Source organism: Oncorhynchus kisutch, linkage group LG22, assembly GCF_002021735.2.
Source record: "Oncorhynchus kisutch isolate 150728-3 linkage group LG22, Okis_V2, whole genome shotgun sequence".
NCBI lineage: Eukaryota > Metazoa > Chordata > Actinopteri > Salmoniformes > Salmonidae > Oncorhynchus > Oncorhynchus kisutch.
The window spans coordinates 21874264-21894805 of NC_034195.2; the positions used below are offsets into that span (position 1 = coordinate 21874264).

A 20542-nucleotide genomic window follows, 5' to 3' on the forward strand; every position below is an offset into this window, starting at 1 on the left:
TCCCAAAGCCAACTCCTCATTTCGCCACCTTTCCTTCCAGTTCTCTGCTGCCAATGACTGGAACGAATTGCAAAAATCACTGAAGCTAGAGACTCATATCTCCCTCACTAGCTTTAAGCATCAGCTGTCAGAGCAGCTTACCGATCATTGCACCTGTACATAGCCCATCTGTAAATAGCCCACCCAACTGCCTCATCCCCATATTGTTATATATTTTTTTGCACCCCAGTATCTCTACTTGCACATTCATCTTCTGCACATCTATCACTCCAGTGTTTAATTGCTAAATTGTAATTATTTAGCCACTATGGCCTGTTTATTGCCTTACCTCCCTAATCTTACTACATTTGCACACACTGTACATATACTTTTCTATTGTGTTATTGCCTGTACTTTTGTTTATCCCATGTGTAACTCTGTGTTGTTTGTGCCGCACTGCTTTGCTTTATCTTGGCCAGGTCGCAGTTGTAAATGAGAACTTGTTCTCAACTGGCCTACCTGGTTAAATAAAAGTGAAAGAAAAAAAACAAAATAGAAAACAAATATTTTCCCACTGTGTCCCTTACAACCCATTTGAGTTCAGTGAGTACTAACGGCCTATCTATTGGTCCACAGGAAGCTTATCTTTAACCCAAACACCAGATGGCAGCCTCGAATATAATCAGTCCCAAGGCTCAAGCCCTCTGTTCGTCATGTGACCTTGTATTGAAACATTGACTTCTTCAAATTACTAAGACATTGCATTATTAGAGTGCGATCTGAATGCCACTAATATCACCATTCACTTTGTTACTTTCACTATTCTCCATATCTGTTTCCTTCAACTAGGGTTCTCCCTTCTTCCAAATAGGAACACCTTCTCAATCACTACTGCTAATACATACGGATCACTCTCAAACAAACTGCTTTTACCCTTATTGTAAGGTTTAAAAACAGAACAAATATGATAACTTTCTCCTTATTGGAAAGCATTGTTTTAATTTTAGTCTACCCGAAACTGTTACTCGATATATTTATTAACAATTTCTGTTGGATATTCACTTTCTGCCTCACACTTATTAAATGTCTATTATTTTAGATTACCATGTAATGTGCCAAAATTATAGAATACATCAGCCAATTCAGAAGGTAAGAGATTAACTATCTGGAATCAAGATGTATTAAAACTGGGATGGCACTGTCTATCAGTCCCCTGTAGATGGCGAGCTCTGTCCATAATAAGTCTCTACCTACCAAGTTAAACTCTAGGTGCCCATTATACATTCACACATTGTGACTTTATCAAATCTAGTAACCCATTATACTCTTCTTCACAAATTCCTCCTTTACACTAGTGTTCTATTCATACAGGGGTTTAAATATTTACACTAGTGTTCAATTCAACAGCATTTTGGGGAATAGTACTCTCTCCTTTCACATACAGAACTTAGGTATTTAAATCCCCACCACCAGCAACGATCACAGCGCAGCCAGCCCGAGAGTTACACATATAATGTTTTTGAGGAAATCTCAGTGTCCAGGGTCATCAATGAACAGTCCTTACCCATCTCAGCTGTTACCCTCTCAACATGTTCAATGACTTCTCCTGTCAGTGCTCACTACCTGTAGATCAACGGGCGGTGGTGGACAGAACCACTAGATAGTGTTATAGATTGAAAACTCAGCTCACAGAACTGGTAAACTCAGCTCACACAGAACTGGTTGTGGTATTCATTCAGACACCACCTCTTTCACATCGGAGCTAGTCCCCTGATTGCTCTCATTCACTCAGTACTTAATAGTAATAATATCTCATTTGATTATTTTCCAAATTTCAATTTATTTTGCTTATTTGAGCTGTTCTTGCCATAATATGGACTTGGTCTTTTACCAAATAGGGCTAGCTTCTGTATACCCCCCTACCTTGTCACAACACAACTGATTGGCTCAAATGCATTAAGAAGGAAAGAAATTCCACAAATTAACTTTTAACAAGACATACCTGTTAATTGTAATGCAATTCAGGTGACTACCTCATGAAGCTGATTCAGAGATTGGCAAGAGTGTGCAAAGCTGTCATCATTGCAAAGGTGGCTACTTTGTAGAATCTAAAAAATATATATCATTTTGATTTGTTTAACACTTTTTTGGTTACTACATGATTCCATATGGGTTATTTCATAGTGTTGATGCCTTCCCTATTATTCTACAATGTAGAAAATAGTAAAATAAAGAAAGCCCCTTGAATGAGTAGGTGTGTCCAAACCCTTGAATGAGGAGGTGTGTCCAAACCCTTGAATGAGGAGGTGTGTCCAAACCCTTGAATGAGTAGGTGTGTCCACATTTTTGACTGGTACTGTAGATGCATAAAGTACCGATCTGAAGTGAGCTCCACTGGGGCAATCTGATAGTTCTCTTATATACTGCTTACATAGACAAGTTACATTTGCATGATTTTGCTAATTCATAATTAATTCATCATACATTTTTGGTTCATGCATGTGACCAACCAATACCACACAAGGCTTCTTCTCTCCAAGCCTTGAAACTGAGATATCCCTTTCGTTCTCAAAACAATCTTCTGGGCGTACTGCCAAATTGCAGATACTGATAGTGATAATTCCTCCCAGGCACGATCAATCAGTCACTTGCATGAACCCATTCAAATTGGTTATTAGAAAAGAACAAACATTTTCCTTTACAAGGCTATGAAGAAAGAAAGAGACAGAAAGATGACAAGCACACGTTTACAATTAAAGTGCACTATTTATTCTAGTCTAGACATACCTACAGAAATTTGTCTAAATAATTAGGCTTACAGGTACAGTGTTTAGAGGTGTAAGCTGATAATGTCAGTTTCCCTGACTTGCTGCGGCTGCCATGCTGTGGAGCTTCTGAGGGAGGAGGACAGTCATGAAGTGCACCTTGTCCTTCTTTAGGCTCTGAGCAACCACCTGCTTCAAACCCAACTCCATGTACTCTTCTTTCTGGTCATACAGGGGCCACTGTATCAGCTCCTCCCCGTTTGGTGAGCTGAGGGTTACATCAAGTCACAGTTAGTTCATTCCCAGGGATCAGTGTGCTATAACAGGCCTATTGAAGCAAAGTAGTAACCTTGGAGTCTATTTCTATTGGTGTGCTGGACTGTTGTGTGAACATCATGCAGATAAAAGTTCTTGAACAAAGAAATAGCCATATTGTCGTCAGTTTATGTCAGAGTGCGTGCTTACCCAGTGCGAGCAAAATTGGCCCAATATGCCATCATTGTCTTGCACAGCTTCTCCTCCTCTTCAGTGACTGTTCCTGTAAGTGACATTTAAGGGAATATAGAGAATGATCAGACGTTACAATGTTTTGAAAATAATATGATCTCTAGAAGCTTTTTTTTAGGTCAAGACAATTATAAATCAACAAATAATGATAATTAACTAGTGGCCTCCTGACCACTTTATTTGATGATCCATCTTTCTTTTTTATCCCTATTATTCTTATCTTGTGAAAAGATAATCTTCATATTGTTCATATCCTCAGAAGACAAAGGCTAATGACTATCTCCTTATAACGTTCAGGTCAGTTTTTATTAACTTGCATTGCATAATACATTTGAATCATTCTGGTGATCACGAATGGCATCAACCATGCCAATGTGACAGCAGGCTATGTAGTTCAGGTTTGGACAAACCAAACCTTGGGCCCTGGGCAAGAAACATGTTAGCAGCAGAGATACAATTTTGTGGTTTAAAGCTATTTTTCTTCATTCCTTCTTTAGGCATAGATGAACTACTCTTTAGGCATAGATGTCACTGCCTACGTCACAACCTTATCCGCTTGAATAAAATGCAAAATAGTAGCTAGCAGGATGGAGATCCGGAGATTATTTTTAATAAGTGCATTTCGCAAGTGGCTAATTTGCATCAACTACCTTCACTAAAATCACTGCAAAGGTTTTGCCTGCAAACTTTGGTTTCAAATTGCGACGTTCTGGCATAACAATTTCTTTCCCTTATCGAAGTTGCCAAAGGAGTCCGGGATTGAAACCAGACCCTATAGTCACGGTTGCCTATAGGGTCGGGTTTTCAAGACTACTGCGTGCAGGCTCAGTAATCCAGCCCTGATGCAGTTTCTGTAGACCTACCTACCTGTTATCTTTATATGTCCATTCCAGAAGCATGATCCAAACATAAACCCAATATCATCAGCATGGTCAGACTTTACAAAGCTTGGTCTGGTCTCTTTGTGCATCTCTGGGCGGTGTTGAAACTCATACATGTACACAGGTGCACCTGCATCTAAAAACACAGGAGAGACATTGTAAGTGATCATGAGAGCTTTTGGCATCATATCATAAGGTGAATTACAATGCAACAGGAGGTTGCCTTCCCCAACTGAAACTAACCTCTGTGGTATCCAGCGACTTTAATAACAGGCAGAACCATGAACAGATCTCCCAGCATTTCAGTGAATCCATCACGTATATCTTCAGGAGTTTTTGCATCCTTGAAATATTCATCTGCAATGAGATTGTTAAGTCCGGAGGCCTGAAATGCAACAGAGAAGCAGATTGCAGAATTGGCATTGTGCAGATATACAAGTTTAAGTGCCCCTGTGTGTTCAAGACCCACTCTGACTTCCAATCTGGTTTGATATTGCTGTATAGTATAGGCCTACATATCATCATCATCTTAGTGTGGCCAGCATTACTTTCATATTCTGGTACATTTTCTGCTTAATAATATTCATAATTTAATTAAGTTACTATGATAACAATAATACTAAATTGTATCATGATACAATAATGTAAATGGTACATAAACACTGCTTCAGATTGATTAATAATGCAGAGCATAAGAGCAATCAGCGGCAGTAACAAGTGAAGGAACAGAAGGAGGAGGAGGACAAGGTGAATGAAAACCCCTCACCCCAGTAGGATAGAAAACGTTCATTATCGACATCGCTGATTGCCTGTCAATTCCCTCCGACCATCCAGGTGGAGCAAAGGACTGTTACAAAACATAGGAGAACATACTGTATGAAAGCCAAGACATTAAACAAACCTTTATCTTCCTAAAAGCAAGAAGACAGCAACTTAATCCTTATTTAAACACTTTCTATTTTGCGAACCACCTAAACTTGAAGATGAAGAGACATGAAGAGATATTTTGAACAGAAGTGTGTTTTGAATTAAGAAACTATAAACTTACCGAGGGGAGGATCCATCCAAACTCATGGTTTGTCACTCCAAGCAGCACAGGAACCTTTTCGACCGCCTTGCTCTTTAAAAGCTCCTCTGCAAGGTCTTTCAGAAACACTCCGTCCACAGTCGCCCCCATAAAGGTTTTCATCTAAAATGCAGAAAAGTTGGCTCAATGGTTGAAGACAGGCCTAACCTGACCCCTTGTGGCTGTTGTTGTAATAACTTAACAGTAATATCTGAGGGAGATGCTACTCTGTATGTTTTTTTTACACTAAAGGTGAGGTCAAACCATTTCAATCATGAAATTAATCATTTGAACCGCCAAGAATAAATGCACATGCAAAATATCCTCCTTATGTTTCCACTAAGAATAGCTAGTTTACCTTTTTTGCAGAGCGTACCTTTTTTGTTGCGTTCACTAAATCTTCTTCAGTTTTCTCTCTTATACACTTGACAAGACGCTCGTTAGTGGTGCAGTCACACTCTGTCAGGTTAGCCACAACCTGGCCACATAGAGTTGTTCAAACATCACATAGCATTTAAATCAGTATGTTTGCCTTTGTGTTGGATAATTGTGAGACAGGTAGAATACCTTAGCTATGACCAGAGGCTCTTTTGAAGTGTAAGTTCCAAGTGTTGCCACTCCACTTTGGAAAATTGCTCGATGAAATAATCCTTTTGCTAATGGAGACAGAGTCTGTCAAGTTGGACACAAAAAATTGAGATTAGATAATGTTATATCTAATTCCCTGACAGATTCTGGGCTGGGGATCTTTCTTTTACCAGTATGGAGGCACTGATGCCTCCTGCAGATTCCCCTGCGATGGTGACTGACTGTGGGTCCCCTCCAAAGCTCTCAATGTTCTCCTGGACCCACTTCAGAGCTGCAATCTGGTCTAGGAAACCCCAGTTGCCTGGTGCATGCTCATCTCCAGTGCTTTTAACAGATATGCAAAGAAATTCATCAGATGCATTGCACTAAAGATAAAACACAATGTCAAAAACCACTCCAGCAAACACAATGCCAAATGTACTATTTAGAATATTATGTCATACCTAAGGAATCCCAAAATTCCAAGACGATATTGAATGATAACCACGACCATGTTCTGATAGGCTGCTAGTGGTGATGCATCATACTGAGATGCTGCACCCATTGACAAGCCACCTCCATGAATCCAAAAGAACACCTGAGCAGGATAAAGGCCATCATTGTAAATAAGAATCTGTTCTTAACTGACCTGCCTAATTAAATAAAAATACCATGTTTCTTCTTCAAATTGGTATTATATAAGACATAAGTGAAATGTTAAACTGTGACAAGTACAGCATAACTTACCGGTAGTTTTTTGACTGTTGCTGCCTCTTTAGGTGTGTATACATTAAGATAAAGACAATCCTCTGACACGTCTGGCAGGTCGTATTCAATGGCCATTACATTTACTATGTGTTGAGAAATAACTGGATCCTGAATACACCTAGAAAGAGAGAGAAAAAGAGAGAGAGAGAAAGTTAGTTCTTTGGGTCAATGCCTTATTGGCTACGACTCCATGTCCAATGATACAGTACAGTAAAACCATCTAACATGTGAGGCTGACGTGTGCCATCTCTCTCTCCCTCCCATGGCTCTGCAGGTTGTGGGGCAGCCAGGCGCAGAGGACCCACTGGTGGACGGGCAAAGGGTATCCCCAAATACTGCTGCACCCTCTGCTCTATGCCTTTCACAGTCATGTACTCGCCTCGAACTTTGCCATTCTTCAGAGAGACCACTGGACCAGTCTCTGCTGTAAGCACAATAAACACAAGGGGGCTTAATCATGTAACCTGATCAAAGTCTAAGCACCTAAGTTGTCCCTGTGGTTTCTGCTTTTAAAGGAGCCAACTAATTTTTGGAGTAAAACATTGGTACAGGATGTTTCACATTTAAACAGAAAACAATTAGGTGAAGTATGCTGCAATATACCCTCTTTTCCCTGTGGTACTTTCCACATTGTCTTGGTAGTTAATGTAACCAAATATATGTGTTATGTAATGTAATAATGAAATAAGGATTTCTTACCTGTTGTGCACAGTGAAGCACCTAAAAATACCATAGTCAGGTACATGCTAAGAAGTGTTGTTCTCATCATGGCTGTGTCTTTAGAAAGAGAGACAGTCAGTTGACATTCAAATAAATAACCCTCTGTACACCAAGCTCCTCCCCCTGAAAGGGTACACACACACATACAAACACACCATTGTATAACAACCCCACCATGGTGAACTGAAAACAAATATCCCCATTGATTTAACCTCTGTTGCACCAGACCCTTGACTGCCAACAGACCAACTTACCAAACAACGGTCTTTGAACTACACGCTTAGTAAGGCAGGGTTAGGGAAACATCAAAATACCCAAGTTATGGAAGAGTTGGCCTACTCTAATATTTAAAAGGATTTAAAATAAGGGCTGATGTAAAAATGGTTCCAAAGTTAATGAATTTTATATTATGGAGAGAAATTGGTCAGAGTTGGCAACAGTATTGGTGATAAGGTGAGACATGAAGGGAAAAGTAAGTTTACAGTAGATTGCATTTAATCATCTTTGCCTCTTTTGACAATAAAGAGCCGCTTTACTTGGGTCTTGTTCTAAGTGAAGTGCTGCTCTGTATCACACTGCAGATTTGTAGTTTAGGCCAGCTTTGCCCTTGTAACCTTATGCCAGTGTATTGGACCTAACAGCTAGTGTTCACAGCAATGGTCAATATCCTTTAGGTTTACCAATCTTGAATGACAAAAAAATGTGTAGTGCTCTCTGTTGGAAATGTTACTAGAAGTCGAGGCCCGGCAAATCGTGCCAATATGTCCTCAAAACACCGGCTTCGAGGGGATTATCACTTTTATACAACGGGTTACCAACATATTCAAATAATGATTTACATATTGTCATTAAAATTATGTATTCATACTATTTCATCCTTCCACAAGATATACTCCCGACACAAATCTAGGGTTGCTACCCTGGTTCGTTCGATCGGTTCAGTTGCTAGAGATGCGACCCAGTCGTTCAGTCTTTTTGTTCTGTATCTATGGACGTTACCCAGTCATTCTAAATGTTCCATTGCCACACTGTTAGCTAGCCAACAACAGTTAACTTAGTCACGTCAAAAAGTGCAGCACAAATAACAGCGAAGTAGCCTCATTTGCATTTGTTCAAGCTGTTTTCTAGTGACATTTACTTGGATACATCCATAACAATGAGCAAATGAGATGCGATTTCATCTGGCATTGAAATGTGCTCTCTTGTCAGGATACTGTTGTTCAGAGGAGCTAGCCAGCAACACAGCTAACACAATCACTTCAAACTGAAACTGGAAGACTGCAAACTAGCTGCACTACCTTTTTTCAACTGACATTTCTTTATATATGTCCATTAAAATGATGCAAGCTGATTTATGATTTTGACTTGCTGAGAAATTCTGCCTGCCTGCCTGTCTTGTCCCGACACGGTCATTAATATGAGAGAGCTGGAGATCGAATTTGAATATTGAAACCATTTTTTAATTTTTAATTTTCCCTTTATTTAACTAGGCAAGTCAGTTAAGAACAAATTCTTATTTTCAATGACGGCCTAGGAACAGTGGGTTAACTGCCTGTTCAGGGGCAGAACGACAGATTTGTACCTTGTCAGCTCGGGGGTTTGAACTTGCAACCTTCCATTACTAGTCCAACGCTCTAACCACTAGGCTACCCTGCCGCCTCTGCCGCCCCCACAATGTTGCAAATGTCGGAGAGACAGACAGCAAGGTTTATACAAATCTCCGCTGATGAAAACTAAATGTTAGTCTAAAAGAAATGTGAGATAATGTCTAGATGCTTTTTATAGTGGAGATCAAGTTTATAAATTGCCTGGCTGAGCTGATGAGACAGTGGATTGCACAGTCAGATGGAACAGAGTAAATAGGCATTTTAACATCATAGATTTAGCAGGTGGTAACTTGTGGAAGGGACACCGGCTGGAATGCGGTTTTAACCAATCAGCATTCAAGACTAAACCCACCCGTTGTATAAACCTCTTAACTATTCCCTGGGCCACTTCATGCCTGATGCCGTGCCACTCTATATGTAACATCACAAGTAATGCTGTCTGGATTTTGTCAGAGACTGCTACAACATACTGTCTGACCACTACAAATCACAACAGGTTAGAATGGCAGGAAGTGTGTGGCTGAAAGCTGTTACACATGGAACTTCAACACTTAAAAGTCAGTGGAACCGGTGGTAACAGGTTAGTGCATTCTGACTCCCATTCTTGGCTTTGTATTCATTAAACTTTACTACTTTTATATTTAATTTATTTTCTTCATAGTGGACATAGTGGTATATTGAACATTGTATTCTATTGATATTATAAATAATAATTTTATGTTCAAACATATTTTTTTTAAATTACTTATGAAATTTACCTATTGCCCTCTTTTAAAATCTTTCCATTACTTTCAGTAGAAAAACACAAGAGAGTGGAACATGCCAACGCATGAGTTTTCTCCATCGGAGGTGCTTTATAGTACAACTTTTCCTGGCTGTGGGGATTTTCTGTTGATATTCTACGTAACCAACCTCTTCATACAAACCGGATCCCACTCTGGTTGCTAGAAGGCCAGGATCTAAGGCCAGGATCTTTTCACCATACAATGTAGCCTACGTGCAGAAATACCACTGTGTCTTGGATGAACGTTATGAGTGCCAGGACCGCAGCCCCTCCCTGCAAGGCAAAGGGTGGCTACTTTGTCTCAAATATAAAACATAGTTTAACTTGTTTGTCACTTTTTTGGTCACTACAAGATTCCATGTGTGTTATTTCATCATTTTGATGTTTTCACTATTATTCTACAATGTAGAAAATACTAAAAATAGAGAAAAACAGGTGTGTACATAATTTCGACTGGTATTTTTTCCCCACCTTTATTTAACCAGGTAGGCTAGTTCAGAACAAGTTCTCATTTGCAACTGCGACCTGGCCAAGATAAAGCATAGCAGCGTGAACAGACAACAACACAGAGTTACACATGGAGTAAACAATAAACAATAAACAAGTCAATAACATAGTAGAAAAAAATTATCTATATACATTGTGTGCAAAAGGCATGAGGAGGTAGGCAATAAATAGGAGTGAATAATTACAATTTAGCAGATTAACACTGGAGTGATAAATGATCAGATGAACATGTGCAGGTAGAGATACTGGTGTGCAAACGAGCAGAAAAGTAAATAAAATAAAAACAGTATGGGGATGAGGTAGGTAAATTGGGTGGGCTATATACCGATGGACTATGATGTACAGCTGCAGTGATCGGATAGCTGCTCAGATAGCAGAGATGTTTAAAGTTGGTGAGGGAGATAAAAGTCTCCAACTTCAGAGATTTTTGCAATTCGTTCCAGTCACAGGCAGCAGAGAACTGGAAGGAATGGCGGCCAAATAATGTTTTGGCTTTAGGGATGATCAGTGAGATACACCTGCTGGAGCGCGTGCTACGGGTGGGTGTTGCCATCGTGACCAGTGAACTGAGATAAGGCGGAGATTTACCTAGCATAGACTTGTAGATGACCTGGAGCCAATGGGTCTGGCGACGAACATGTAGCGAGGGCCAGCCGACTACAGCATACAGGTCGCAGTGGTGGGTGGTATAATGTGCTTTAGTAACAAAATGGATGGCACTGTGATAAACTGCATCAAGTTTGCTGAGTAGAGTATTGGAAGCTATTTTGTAGATGACATCGCCGAAGTCGAGGATTGGTAGGATAGTCAGTTTTACTAGGGTAAGTTTTGCGGCGTGAGTGAAGGAGGCTTTGTTACGAAATAGAAAGCCGACTCTAGATTTGATTTTGGATTGGAGATGTTTGATATGAGTCTGGAAGGAGAGTTTGCAGTCTAGCCAGACACCTAGGTACTTATAGATGTCCACATATTCTAGGTCGGAACCATCCAGGGTGGTGATGCTAGTCGGGCGTGCAGGTGCAGTCACCGAACAGTTGAAAAGCAAGCATTTGGTTTTACTAGCGTTTAAGAGCAGTTGGAGGCCACAGAAGGAGTGTTGTATGGCATTGAAGCTCGTTTGGAGGTTAGATAGTACAGTGTCCAAGGAAGGGCCAGAAGTATACAGAATGGTGTCGTCTGCGTAGAGGTGGATCAGGGAATTGCCCGCAGCAAGAGCAACATTATTGATATATACAGAGAAAAGAGTCGGCCCGAGAATTGAACCCTGTGGTTCCCCCATAGAGACTGCCAGAGGACCGGACAACATGCCCTCCAATTTGACACACTGAACTCTGTCTGCAAAGTAGTTGGTGAACCAGGCAAGGCAGTCATTAGAAAAACCGGGGCTACTGAGTCTGCCAATAAGAATATGGTGATTGACAGAGTCGAAAGCCTTGGCCAGGTCAATGAAGACGGCTGCACAGTACTGTCTTTTATCAATGGTGGTTATGATATCGTTTAGTACCTTGAGCGTGGCTGAGGTGCACCCGTGACCGGCTCGGAAACTGGATTGCACAGCGGAGAAGGTACGGTGGGATTCGAGATGGTCAGTGATCTGTTTGTTGACTTGGCTTTCGAAGACCTTAGATAGGTAGGGCAGGATGGATATAGGTCTGTAACAGTTTGGGTCCAGGGTGTCTCCCCCTTTGAAGAGGGGGATGACCACGGCAGCTATCCAATCCTTGGGGATCTCAGATGATACGAAGGAGAGGTTGAACAGGCTGGTAATAGGGGTTGCGACAATGGCGGCGGACAGTTTCAGAAATAGAGGATCCAGATTGTCAAGCCCAGCTGATTTGTATGGGCCAGGTTTTGCAGCTCTTTCAGAACATCTGCTATCTGGATTTGGGTAAAGGAGAAGCTGGGCGAGTAGCTGCGGGGCGTGCGGAGCTGTTGGCCGATGTTGGAGTAACCAGGAGGAAGGCATGGCCAGCCGTTGAGAAATGCTTGTTGAAGTTTTCGATTATCACGGATTTATCCGTGGTGACCGTGTTACCTAGCCTCAGTGCAGTGGGCAGCTGAGAGGAGGTGCTCTTGTTCTCCATGGACTTTACAGTGTCCCAGAACTTTTTGGAGTTAGAGCTACAGGATCAAATCAAATCAAATTTATTTATATAGCCCTTCGTACATCAGCTGATATCTCAAAGTGCTGTACAGAAACCCAGCCTAAAACCCCAAACAGCAAGCAATGCAGGTGTAGAAACACGGTGGCTAGGAAAAACTCCCTAGAAAGGCCAAAACCTAGGAAGAAACCTAGAGAGGAACCAGGCTATGGGGGTGGCCAGTCCTCTTCTGGCTGTGCCGGGTGGAGATTATAACAGAACATGGCCAAGATGTTCAAATGTTCATAAATGATCAGCATGTTCGAATAATAAGAAGGCAGAACAGTTGAAACTGGAGCAGCAGCACGGCCAGGTGGACTGGGGACAGCAAGGAGTCATCATGTCAGGTAATCCTGGGGCATGGTCCTAGGGCTCAGGTCCTCCGAGAGAGAGAAGGAGAGAATTAGAGAACGCACACTTAGATTCACATAGGACACTGAATAGGACAGGAGAAGTACTCCAGATATAACACACTGACCCTAGCCCCCGACACATAAACTACTGCAGCATAAATACTGGAGGCTGAGACAGGAGGGGTCAGGAGACACTGTGGACCCATCCGAGGACACCCCCGGACAGGATGCAAATTTCTGCTTGAAAAAGCTGGCCTTTGCTTTCTTGATTGACTGCCTGTATTGGTTCCTGACTTCCCTGAACAGTTGCATATCGCGGGGACTATTCGATGCTTTTGCAGTCCGCCACAGGATGTTTTTGTGCTGGTCGAGGGCAGTCAGGTCTGGAGTGAACCAAGGGCTACATCTGTTCTTAGTTCTGCATTTTTTGAACGGAGCATGCTTGTCTAAGATGGTGAGGAAGTTACTTTTAAAGAATGACCAGGCATCCTCAACTGACGGGATGAGGTCAATATCCTTCTAGGATACCCGGGCCAGGTAGATTAGAAAGGCCTGCTCGCAGAAGTGTTTTAGGGAGCGTTTGACAGTGATGAGGGGTGGTCGTTTGACCACGGACCCGTAGCGGATACAGGCAATGAGGCAGTGATCGTTGAGATCCTGATTGAAGACAGCAGAGGTGTATTTGGAGGACAAGTTGGTCAGGATAATGTCAATTAGGGTGCCCATGTTGACGGATTTAGGGTTGTACCTGGTGGGTTCCTTGATGATTTGTGTGAGATTGAGGGCATCTAGCTTGGATTGTAGGACTGCCGGGGTGTTAAGCATATCCCAGTTTAGGTCACCTAACAGAACAAACTCTGAAGCTAGATGGGGGGCGATCAATTCACAGATGGTATCCAGGGCACAGCTGGGAACTGAGGGGGGTCGGTAGCAGGTGGCAACAGTGAGAGACTTATTTCTGGAGAGATTCATTTTTAAAATTAGAAGTTCGAACTGTTTGGGCATAGACCTGGAAAGTATGACAGAACTCTGTAGGCTCTCTCTGCAGTAGATTGCAACTCCTCCCCCTTTGGCAGTTCTATCTTGACGGAAAGTGTTATAGCTGGGTATGGAAATCTCAGAATTTTTGGTGGCCTTCCTAAGCCAGGATTCAGACACGGCATCAGGGTTGGCAGAGTGTGCTAAAGCAGTGAGTAAAACAAACTTAGGGAGGAGGCTTCTGATGTTGACATGCATGAAACCAAGGCCTTTTCGATCACAGAAGTCAACAAATGAGGGTGCCTGGGGGCATGCAGGGCCTGGGTTTACCTCCACATCACCTGAGGAACAGAGGAGGAGTAGGATGAGGATGCGGCTAAAGGCTATCAAAACTGGTCGCCTAGAGCGTTGGGAACAAGGAATAAAAGGAGCAGATTTATGGGCATGGTAGAATATATTCAGGGCATAATGTGCAGACAGGGTATGGTGGGGTGCGGGTACAGCGGAGGTAAGCCCAGGCACTGGGTGATGATAAGAGAGGTTGTATCTCTGGACATGCTGGTTATAATGGGTGAGGTCACCGCATGTGTGGGAGGTGGGACAAAGGAAGTATCAGAGGTGTGAGGAGTGGAACTAGGGGCTCCATTGTAAACTAAAACAATGATAACTAACCTGAACAACAGTATACAAGGCATATTGATATTTGAGAGAGACATACAGCAAGGCATAAAGTAATCGCAGGTCTTGATTGGGAGAGCTTGCTAAAACAACAGGTGAGACAACAACAGCTAGTCAGCTAACACAACAACAGCAGGTTTAAATGGTGATGACTAGGCAGAGAGGGTCGGATTAACTACACACAGAGCCTGAGTTCGCGGCTGGGGCAGACAGATAAAACATAAATAAACAGAATAGAGTACCGTGATTAATGGACAGTCCAGCAGGCATCAGCTATGTAGCCAAGTGATCATAGTGTCCAGGGGGCAGCAGTAGATGGAACAGGGAAGCCGCCACTACGCTAGCACGTGGGCGACACAGCGTTTAAAGTTAGTAGCCCGGGGGTGGTAGGGGGGGTCTGCTCAGACGGAGGCCGGTTGAAGGCACAGCGGATGGAGTATTCGTCGGCAGACCAGTCGTGGTGGTGCGGCAGGGGGCCGTGTCAACAGAGAATCCAAGCCAGATGGCGAAAGAGGTATTGTAGAATTTTGTTTGTTAGCAGGGAGATGTGCCTGGCTCACGGCTAACTGGTGCTAGCTTCGTCGCAGTGGCGTTAGCCAAGGTCCAGAGTTTACAGCAAGGATCCGGTGGAGTATTGGGCTCTAGCCATGTATGAGTGGGGTTCTGGTGAACAGCTGAGTAGGCCGGGAGGTGGGCCTCAGGGATAGCTTCGGTACTGGGTGCAAGCTAGCTGTGAAGATCAGAAGTAGTGGTCCAGGGATTACGGCAGGAATCTGGCGTTGTTATGGAGAGACAGTTCGATACTGGTAGACTGGCAAGTATTATCCAGGCTAAAAACAGGGCTGGCTGTGCAGAAGGTAAAAGCCGCTAGCAGTGGCTAACAATGACTAAACAGCTTGTAGCTAATAGGCTGGTTAGCTTCTGGAGGTTCTTGAATGTATTCTAAAATTAAAAAGATTTGCGATTCCGTATCACATTGGGTGAGGCAGGTTACCGGAAGGTATAATCCAATTAAAAATCGAAAAGAGATTGAAAATAAATATGGGTCCAGTGAATGGTTGGGCTGGTGGGGACAACGGCAATTCAGACAGTTAGCAGGCCTGTGCTAACAAGCTAACAGTTAGTAGGCCGGGGCTATACAAAGCTAGCAGTTAGCAGACCGGGACTAAACAAGCTAGCAGTTAGTAGACCAGGGCAGGCTAGCAGTTAGCAGGCCGGGTTAGCAAGCAAGCAGATAGCAGGGGCTATAAAGTTAGCCTTTGGGGGACGTCGCGATGGGGTTAAGTCTGTTTTTGCCTCTTCATGCGGTGATGTCGATAGACCGGTCGTAGAATTAGTAGGGTTCCAAGTAGCTCTAGGTAGCTAGCAGGCCTAGCTGGTTAGCATAATGGGCCTTTAGCGGGCGTCACGCCTGAGGGGCCTGTTGGAGTCCTCGGGCAGATTATGTTGGTGTTCCAGTCGTAGGGGATCTGCGGGGTTCCATGCCCCGTACCGGCTGTAGAAGGGGTCCGGATATTGTAGCCCAGGAGTATGCTTCGGTGGTAGCACAGGAGCTCAGGCCGTGCTTGCTTCAAGCTAAGTGGATGGAAACGCTAGCCAGGAGTAGTCATCCGGGGTTGCGGTTAGCTAGTTGTGAAGATCCAAATGAAAATGTTCAGTTTGCGGTGGGAATCCAGGGATAAAAATAATAGGTCCGTTATGCTCTGGTTAGAGTCACGTTGTTCGAACTGGCGAGAGCTATTCGAGCTGAAGGTTAGCTGTTGACCGCTGGCAATGGTGTGCTGACCGATAGCTGGTAGTTAGCTGGCTAGCTTCAGTTGAGGGATTCCAGATCCGAAGTAAATATAGATACTTTCGAAAAAAAAGCTGATCCACGCTACATTGGGTGAAGCGTGTTGCAGGAGAGTATTTAGATGTTGAGGTTTAGCAAAATATTTTAAAAGATATGTGAAGAAAAATATGTAAAAAACTATATATACAAGGGACACGACAGGACAAAGACGTCTGACTGCTACGCCATCTTGGATCCCATATAACTAAGAATAAAGTGACTAAGAAGCAGGATAGATAATAAACAGTAACGTATGTGATCAGTCAAAAAAGCAAAAAGGGTTAATGCAGATAACCAGATCAAATAAAATCAAATTGTATTTGTCACATGCGCTGAAAAGAACCTTACAGTGAAATTCTTACTTACAAGCCCTTAACCAACAATGCAGTTTTAAGAAAAATAAGTGTTAAGTAAAAAATGTATTAGTAAAAAATGTAACATTTAAGTAACATAACAGCAGTAAAATAACAATAGCGAGGTTATATACAGGGGGTACTGGTACAGAGTCAATGTGCGGCGGCACCGGTTAGTCGAGGTAATTGAGGTAATATGTACATGTAGGTAGAGTTAAAGTGACAATGCATAGATAATAAACAGAGAGTAGCAGCAGTGTAAAATAGGGTGGGGGGGCAATGCAAATAGTCCGGGTAGCCATCTGATTAGCTGTTCAGGAGTCTTATGGCTTGGGGCTAGAAGCTGTTAAGAAGCCTTTTGGACCTAGACTTGGGGCTCCGGTACCGCTTGCCGTGTGGTAGCAGAGAGAAAATTCTATGACTAGGGTGGCTGGAGTCTTTGACAATTAAGGCCTTCCTCTGACACTGCCTGGTATAGAAGTCCTGGATGGCAGGAAGCTTGTCCCCACTGATGTACTGGGCCGTACACACAATCTTCTGTAGTGCCTTGTGGTCGGAGGCCGAGCAGTTGCTATACCAGGCAGTGATGCAACCATGCTCTCGGTGGTCAGCTACTGAGCTAGGGTGAGTATAATGGTCAGTGAGCTGTTCACTCATTTGTGTCTGGAAGTAGCTAGCAAGCTAGCCAATGTTAGCTTGTATGCTTGACTGCTGTTGTTAGGACAGACCACTCGGATCAACCCTTAAAGAGAAGGGTGGGGATACAGTTTAAGAGGGTGTGAATGATGCTGAATAGGTGTAGACAAAGAAGAGCTCTCCAGTAGGTACCAAAACATTCAAAGGACATTTTCTCACAAGTAAGGTTACAAGTTTATCAACTTTCAAAGCAGAATTACTTTCCCATTGTTCCTAAAATGCTGTGTATGATATACAATTCTGTAGCTCTGTGTCCCTGCTTTTATACAATGTAAAAAAACACAATTTAAAATGTTGATACATAAGACCAAATCAAGGAGGTCGGTCCATTTGCAAACATTTAAAAAAAACTGTTTTTGCTTTGTCATTATGGGGTATTGTGTGTAGATAAAAATATATCTATTTCAGAATAAGGCTGAAATGTTACAAAACATGGAAAAATTCAAGGGGTCTGAATATTTTCCGAAGGCACTGTAGGTATTACAGATTGAGTCAGGGAGAGGTTGAAAATGTCAGTGATGACACTTGCCAGCTGGTCAGCGCATGCTCTGAGTATGGTAATCCTTCTGGCCCTGCGGCCTTGTGAAAGGCCACATCGCCATACGGAGAGTGGGATCACACAGTTGTCCAGAACAGATGGTGCTCTCATGCATGGCTCCTTGAAAGCCATCCATAGCTTTTAGTTGGCATATGTAAGTACGGTCACTGTGGGGACGACGTCGTCAATGCACTTATTCTTAATGTAAAACTCCTCAATGCCATGGGATTAACCTAATTTATATCCCTCTAACTGCCCCGAATGCCTCTGCTGATCCCACAGCTATTGTAAGCAGTAATCATGTGCCTATGAACCAAAGTTATACTGTCAGCACTGAGGCGGTGTGCCCTAGTGGGAAGTCCAGTGTGTGCAGCTCACCCTGCACTAACATACATAACATGAGCAATACTTATTTTCCACCATAATTTGCAAATAAATTCATAAAAAATCCTACAATGTGATTTTCTGGATTTCTTTTCTCATTTTGTCTGTCATAGTTGAATTTACCAATGATGAAAATTACAGGCCTCTCTTAAGAGGGAGAAATTGCACAATTGGTGGCTGACTAAATACTTTTTTGCCCCACTGTATGTAGCCTAAGATACAATTTTCATTAGGTCAATAACTTGCTAGTAACAGATGGCATTCATATTCTGACTATCTCTGAAACTCACTTAGATATTACATTTGATGATACAGTGGTAGTAATACGTGGTTATAACATCTACAGAAAATACAGAAATGCCAATGGTGGAGGTTTTGCGGTATATATTAAGAACCACATCCATGTAAAGCTTAGAGACCATCTTGTGTTAAATACTGTTGAAGAAATATGGCTACAGTTTCATCTGCCTCACCCAAAGCCCATTCTGGTGGTAAGCTGCTACAGACCATAAAGTGCTAACAGTCAGTAACTGGATGACATGTGTTAAATGCTTGATAATGTATGTGATATCAACAGAGACATATTTTCTGGGTGATTTCAATATTGACTGGCTTTCATTAAGCACCACTCACAAAAAAGCTTCAAACTTTTACCAGTATTTGCAACTTCAAACTTTAACCAGTATCTGGTTCAGGTTATCAGTCAACCTACCAGGGTAGATAACAACCAGCACAGGAATGAAATCATCAACATGTATTGATCACATCTTTACTAATGTTGCAGTAATTTGCTGCAGTGATCACAATATAGTAGCCATATCTAGGAAAACCAACGTTCCAAAGGCTGGGCATAATATAGTGTATAAGAGGTCATTTTGAGTCATTTTGAGTTTTGTAGTGATTCTTATGTTGATTATGTAAATAATATTTTCTGGTCTGTGGTTGTAATGAGGAGCAACCAGACACTGCACTTGACACATGTATGACATTGCTTATCCAATTACTTATAAGCATCCACCCATTAAGAAAATAACTGTATAAACTGTTAAATCCCCTTGGATTGATGAGTAATTGAAAAAGTGTATTGGAGAGGGATAAGGAAAAAGGTATAACAATTAAGTCTGGCAGCTCAACCAATTGGCAAACGTACTGTAAATTGAGAAATCATGTGACTAAACTGAATTAAAAGAAGAAACTATGCTATGAAACAAAGATCAATTATATATTGAATGATAGTAAAAATCTTTGGAGGACCTTAAATAAAATTTTGGGCAAAAAGGCAAACTCAGCTCCATCATTCATTGAATCAGATGGCTCATTCATCACAAAACCTACTGATATTGCCCACTACACTGTATTTTAATGATTTTTTTAATTGGCAAGAGTAGCAAATTTAGGCATGACATGCCAGCAACAATCTGAAAAAAGTATTAAAGACAAGCATTGTAATTTTGAATCCTGTAAAGTGAGTGTGGAATAAGTTAAAATATTATTGTTGTCTATCAACAATGACAAGCCACCTGGGTCTGACAACTTGGATGGAAAATTACTGAGGATAATAACGGACGATGTTGCCACTCATATTTGCTATATCTTCAATTTAAGCCTACTAGAAAGTGTGTGCCCTCAGGCAAAGCTCAAATAGCTGACCAATTAGCCTGTTACCAACCCTTAGTAAACTTTTTGAAAATTGTGTTTGACCAGATACAATGCTATTTTACAGTAAACAAATTGACAACATACTTTCAATCAATTAATCAATCAAATGTATTTATAAAGCCATTCTTACATCAGCTGATGTCACGAAGTGCTGTACAGAAACCCAGCCTAAAACCCCAAACAGCAAGCAATGCAGGTGTAGAAGCACTTTAAGCACACTAATAGGGAAAGACATTCAACAAGCAGAGCACTTACACAAATAACTGATGATTGGCTGAGAGAAATTGATGATAAAAAAGTTTGTGTGGGCTATTTTGTTAGAGTTCTTTGCCTCTTTTGACATTATTGATCACAGTCTGCTGCTAGAAAAACGTATGTGTTATGGCTTTACACCCCCTGCTATATTGTGGATTGATGGGTACTGATTTCTAAACATGAATATATTAAATATCCTTATTCATGTCACTGAGGGAGAGAGGGGAATGTAGAACGTTTACATTATGTCAGAATATGTTATTGTTAAACATCAGGGATCTTATGGGGAGGAGTGAAGAATTTGGGGCCGAGGTCAGGTCAGATGAAGTGAGGAAGAACATCAAGAACATCACTAAAGTTCTGTCTAGCAACAGAGATGTATTGGCTGTTCAGAGGTGTAAGGAGGAGACTCAATATATGAGGAAGGGTTAAATACTAGTGCTTGTGTGAATATGTTTTGTCTGTTCAGCTGTCGGACCCTTTGGGTGAATAAACTTGGTTTGACCTTTACTAATCGTCAGTGAG

General features: G+C 42.0%; 1 protein-coding gene across 2 annotated transcripts; it reads right to left on the minus strand.

Annotated features, from left to right (window-relative positions):
- Positions 1–2725: 2725 nt before the first annotated feature.
- Positions 2726–7362, minus strand: ces3 (carboxylesterase 3). 2 transcript variants are annotated; one of them, XM_020456484.2, is made up of 13 exons: positions 7233–7362; positions 6759–6957; positions 6513–6651; positions 6230–6363; positions 5957–6110; positions 5766–5870; positions 5575–5676; positions 5181–5321; positions 4899–4979; positions 4376–4517; positions 4119–4268; positions 3210–3282; positions 2726–3012 (listed from the first exon to the last, which is right to left on the minus strand). In XM_020456484.2, exons 1-13 carry the CDS (start codon positions 7300–7302, stop codon positions 2832–2834), a joined length of 1671 nt encoding a protein of 556 aa, XP_020312073.1. In that variant the 5' UTR covers positions 7303–7362; the 3' UTR covers positions 2726–2831. The 2 variants fall into 2 exon arrangements, with proteins under 2 accessions (XP_020312073.1, XP_020312074.1); XM_020456485.2 differs by having other exon boundaries at positions 6759–6954; positions 7233–7352.
- Between the last annotated feature and the right edge of the window lie 13180 nt (positions 7363–20542).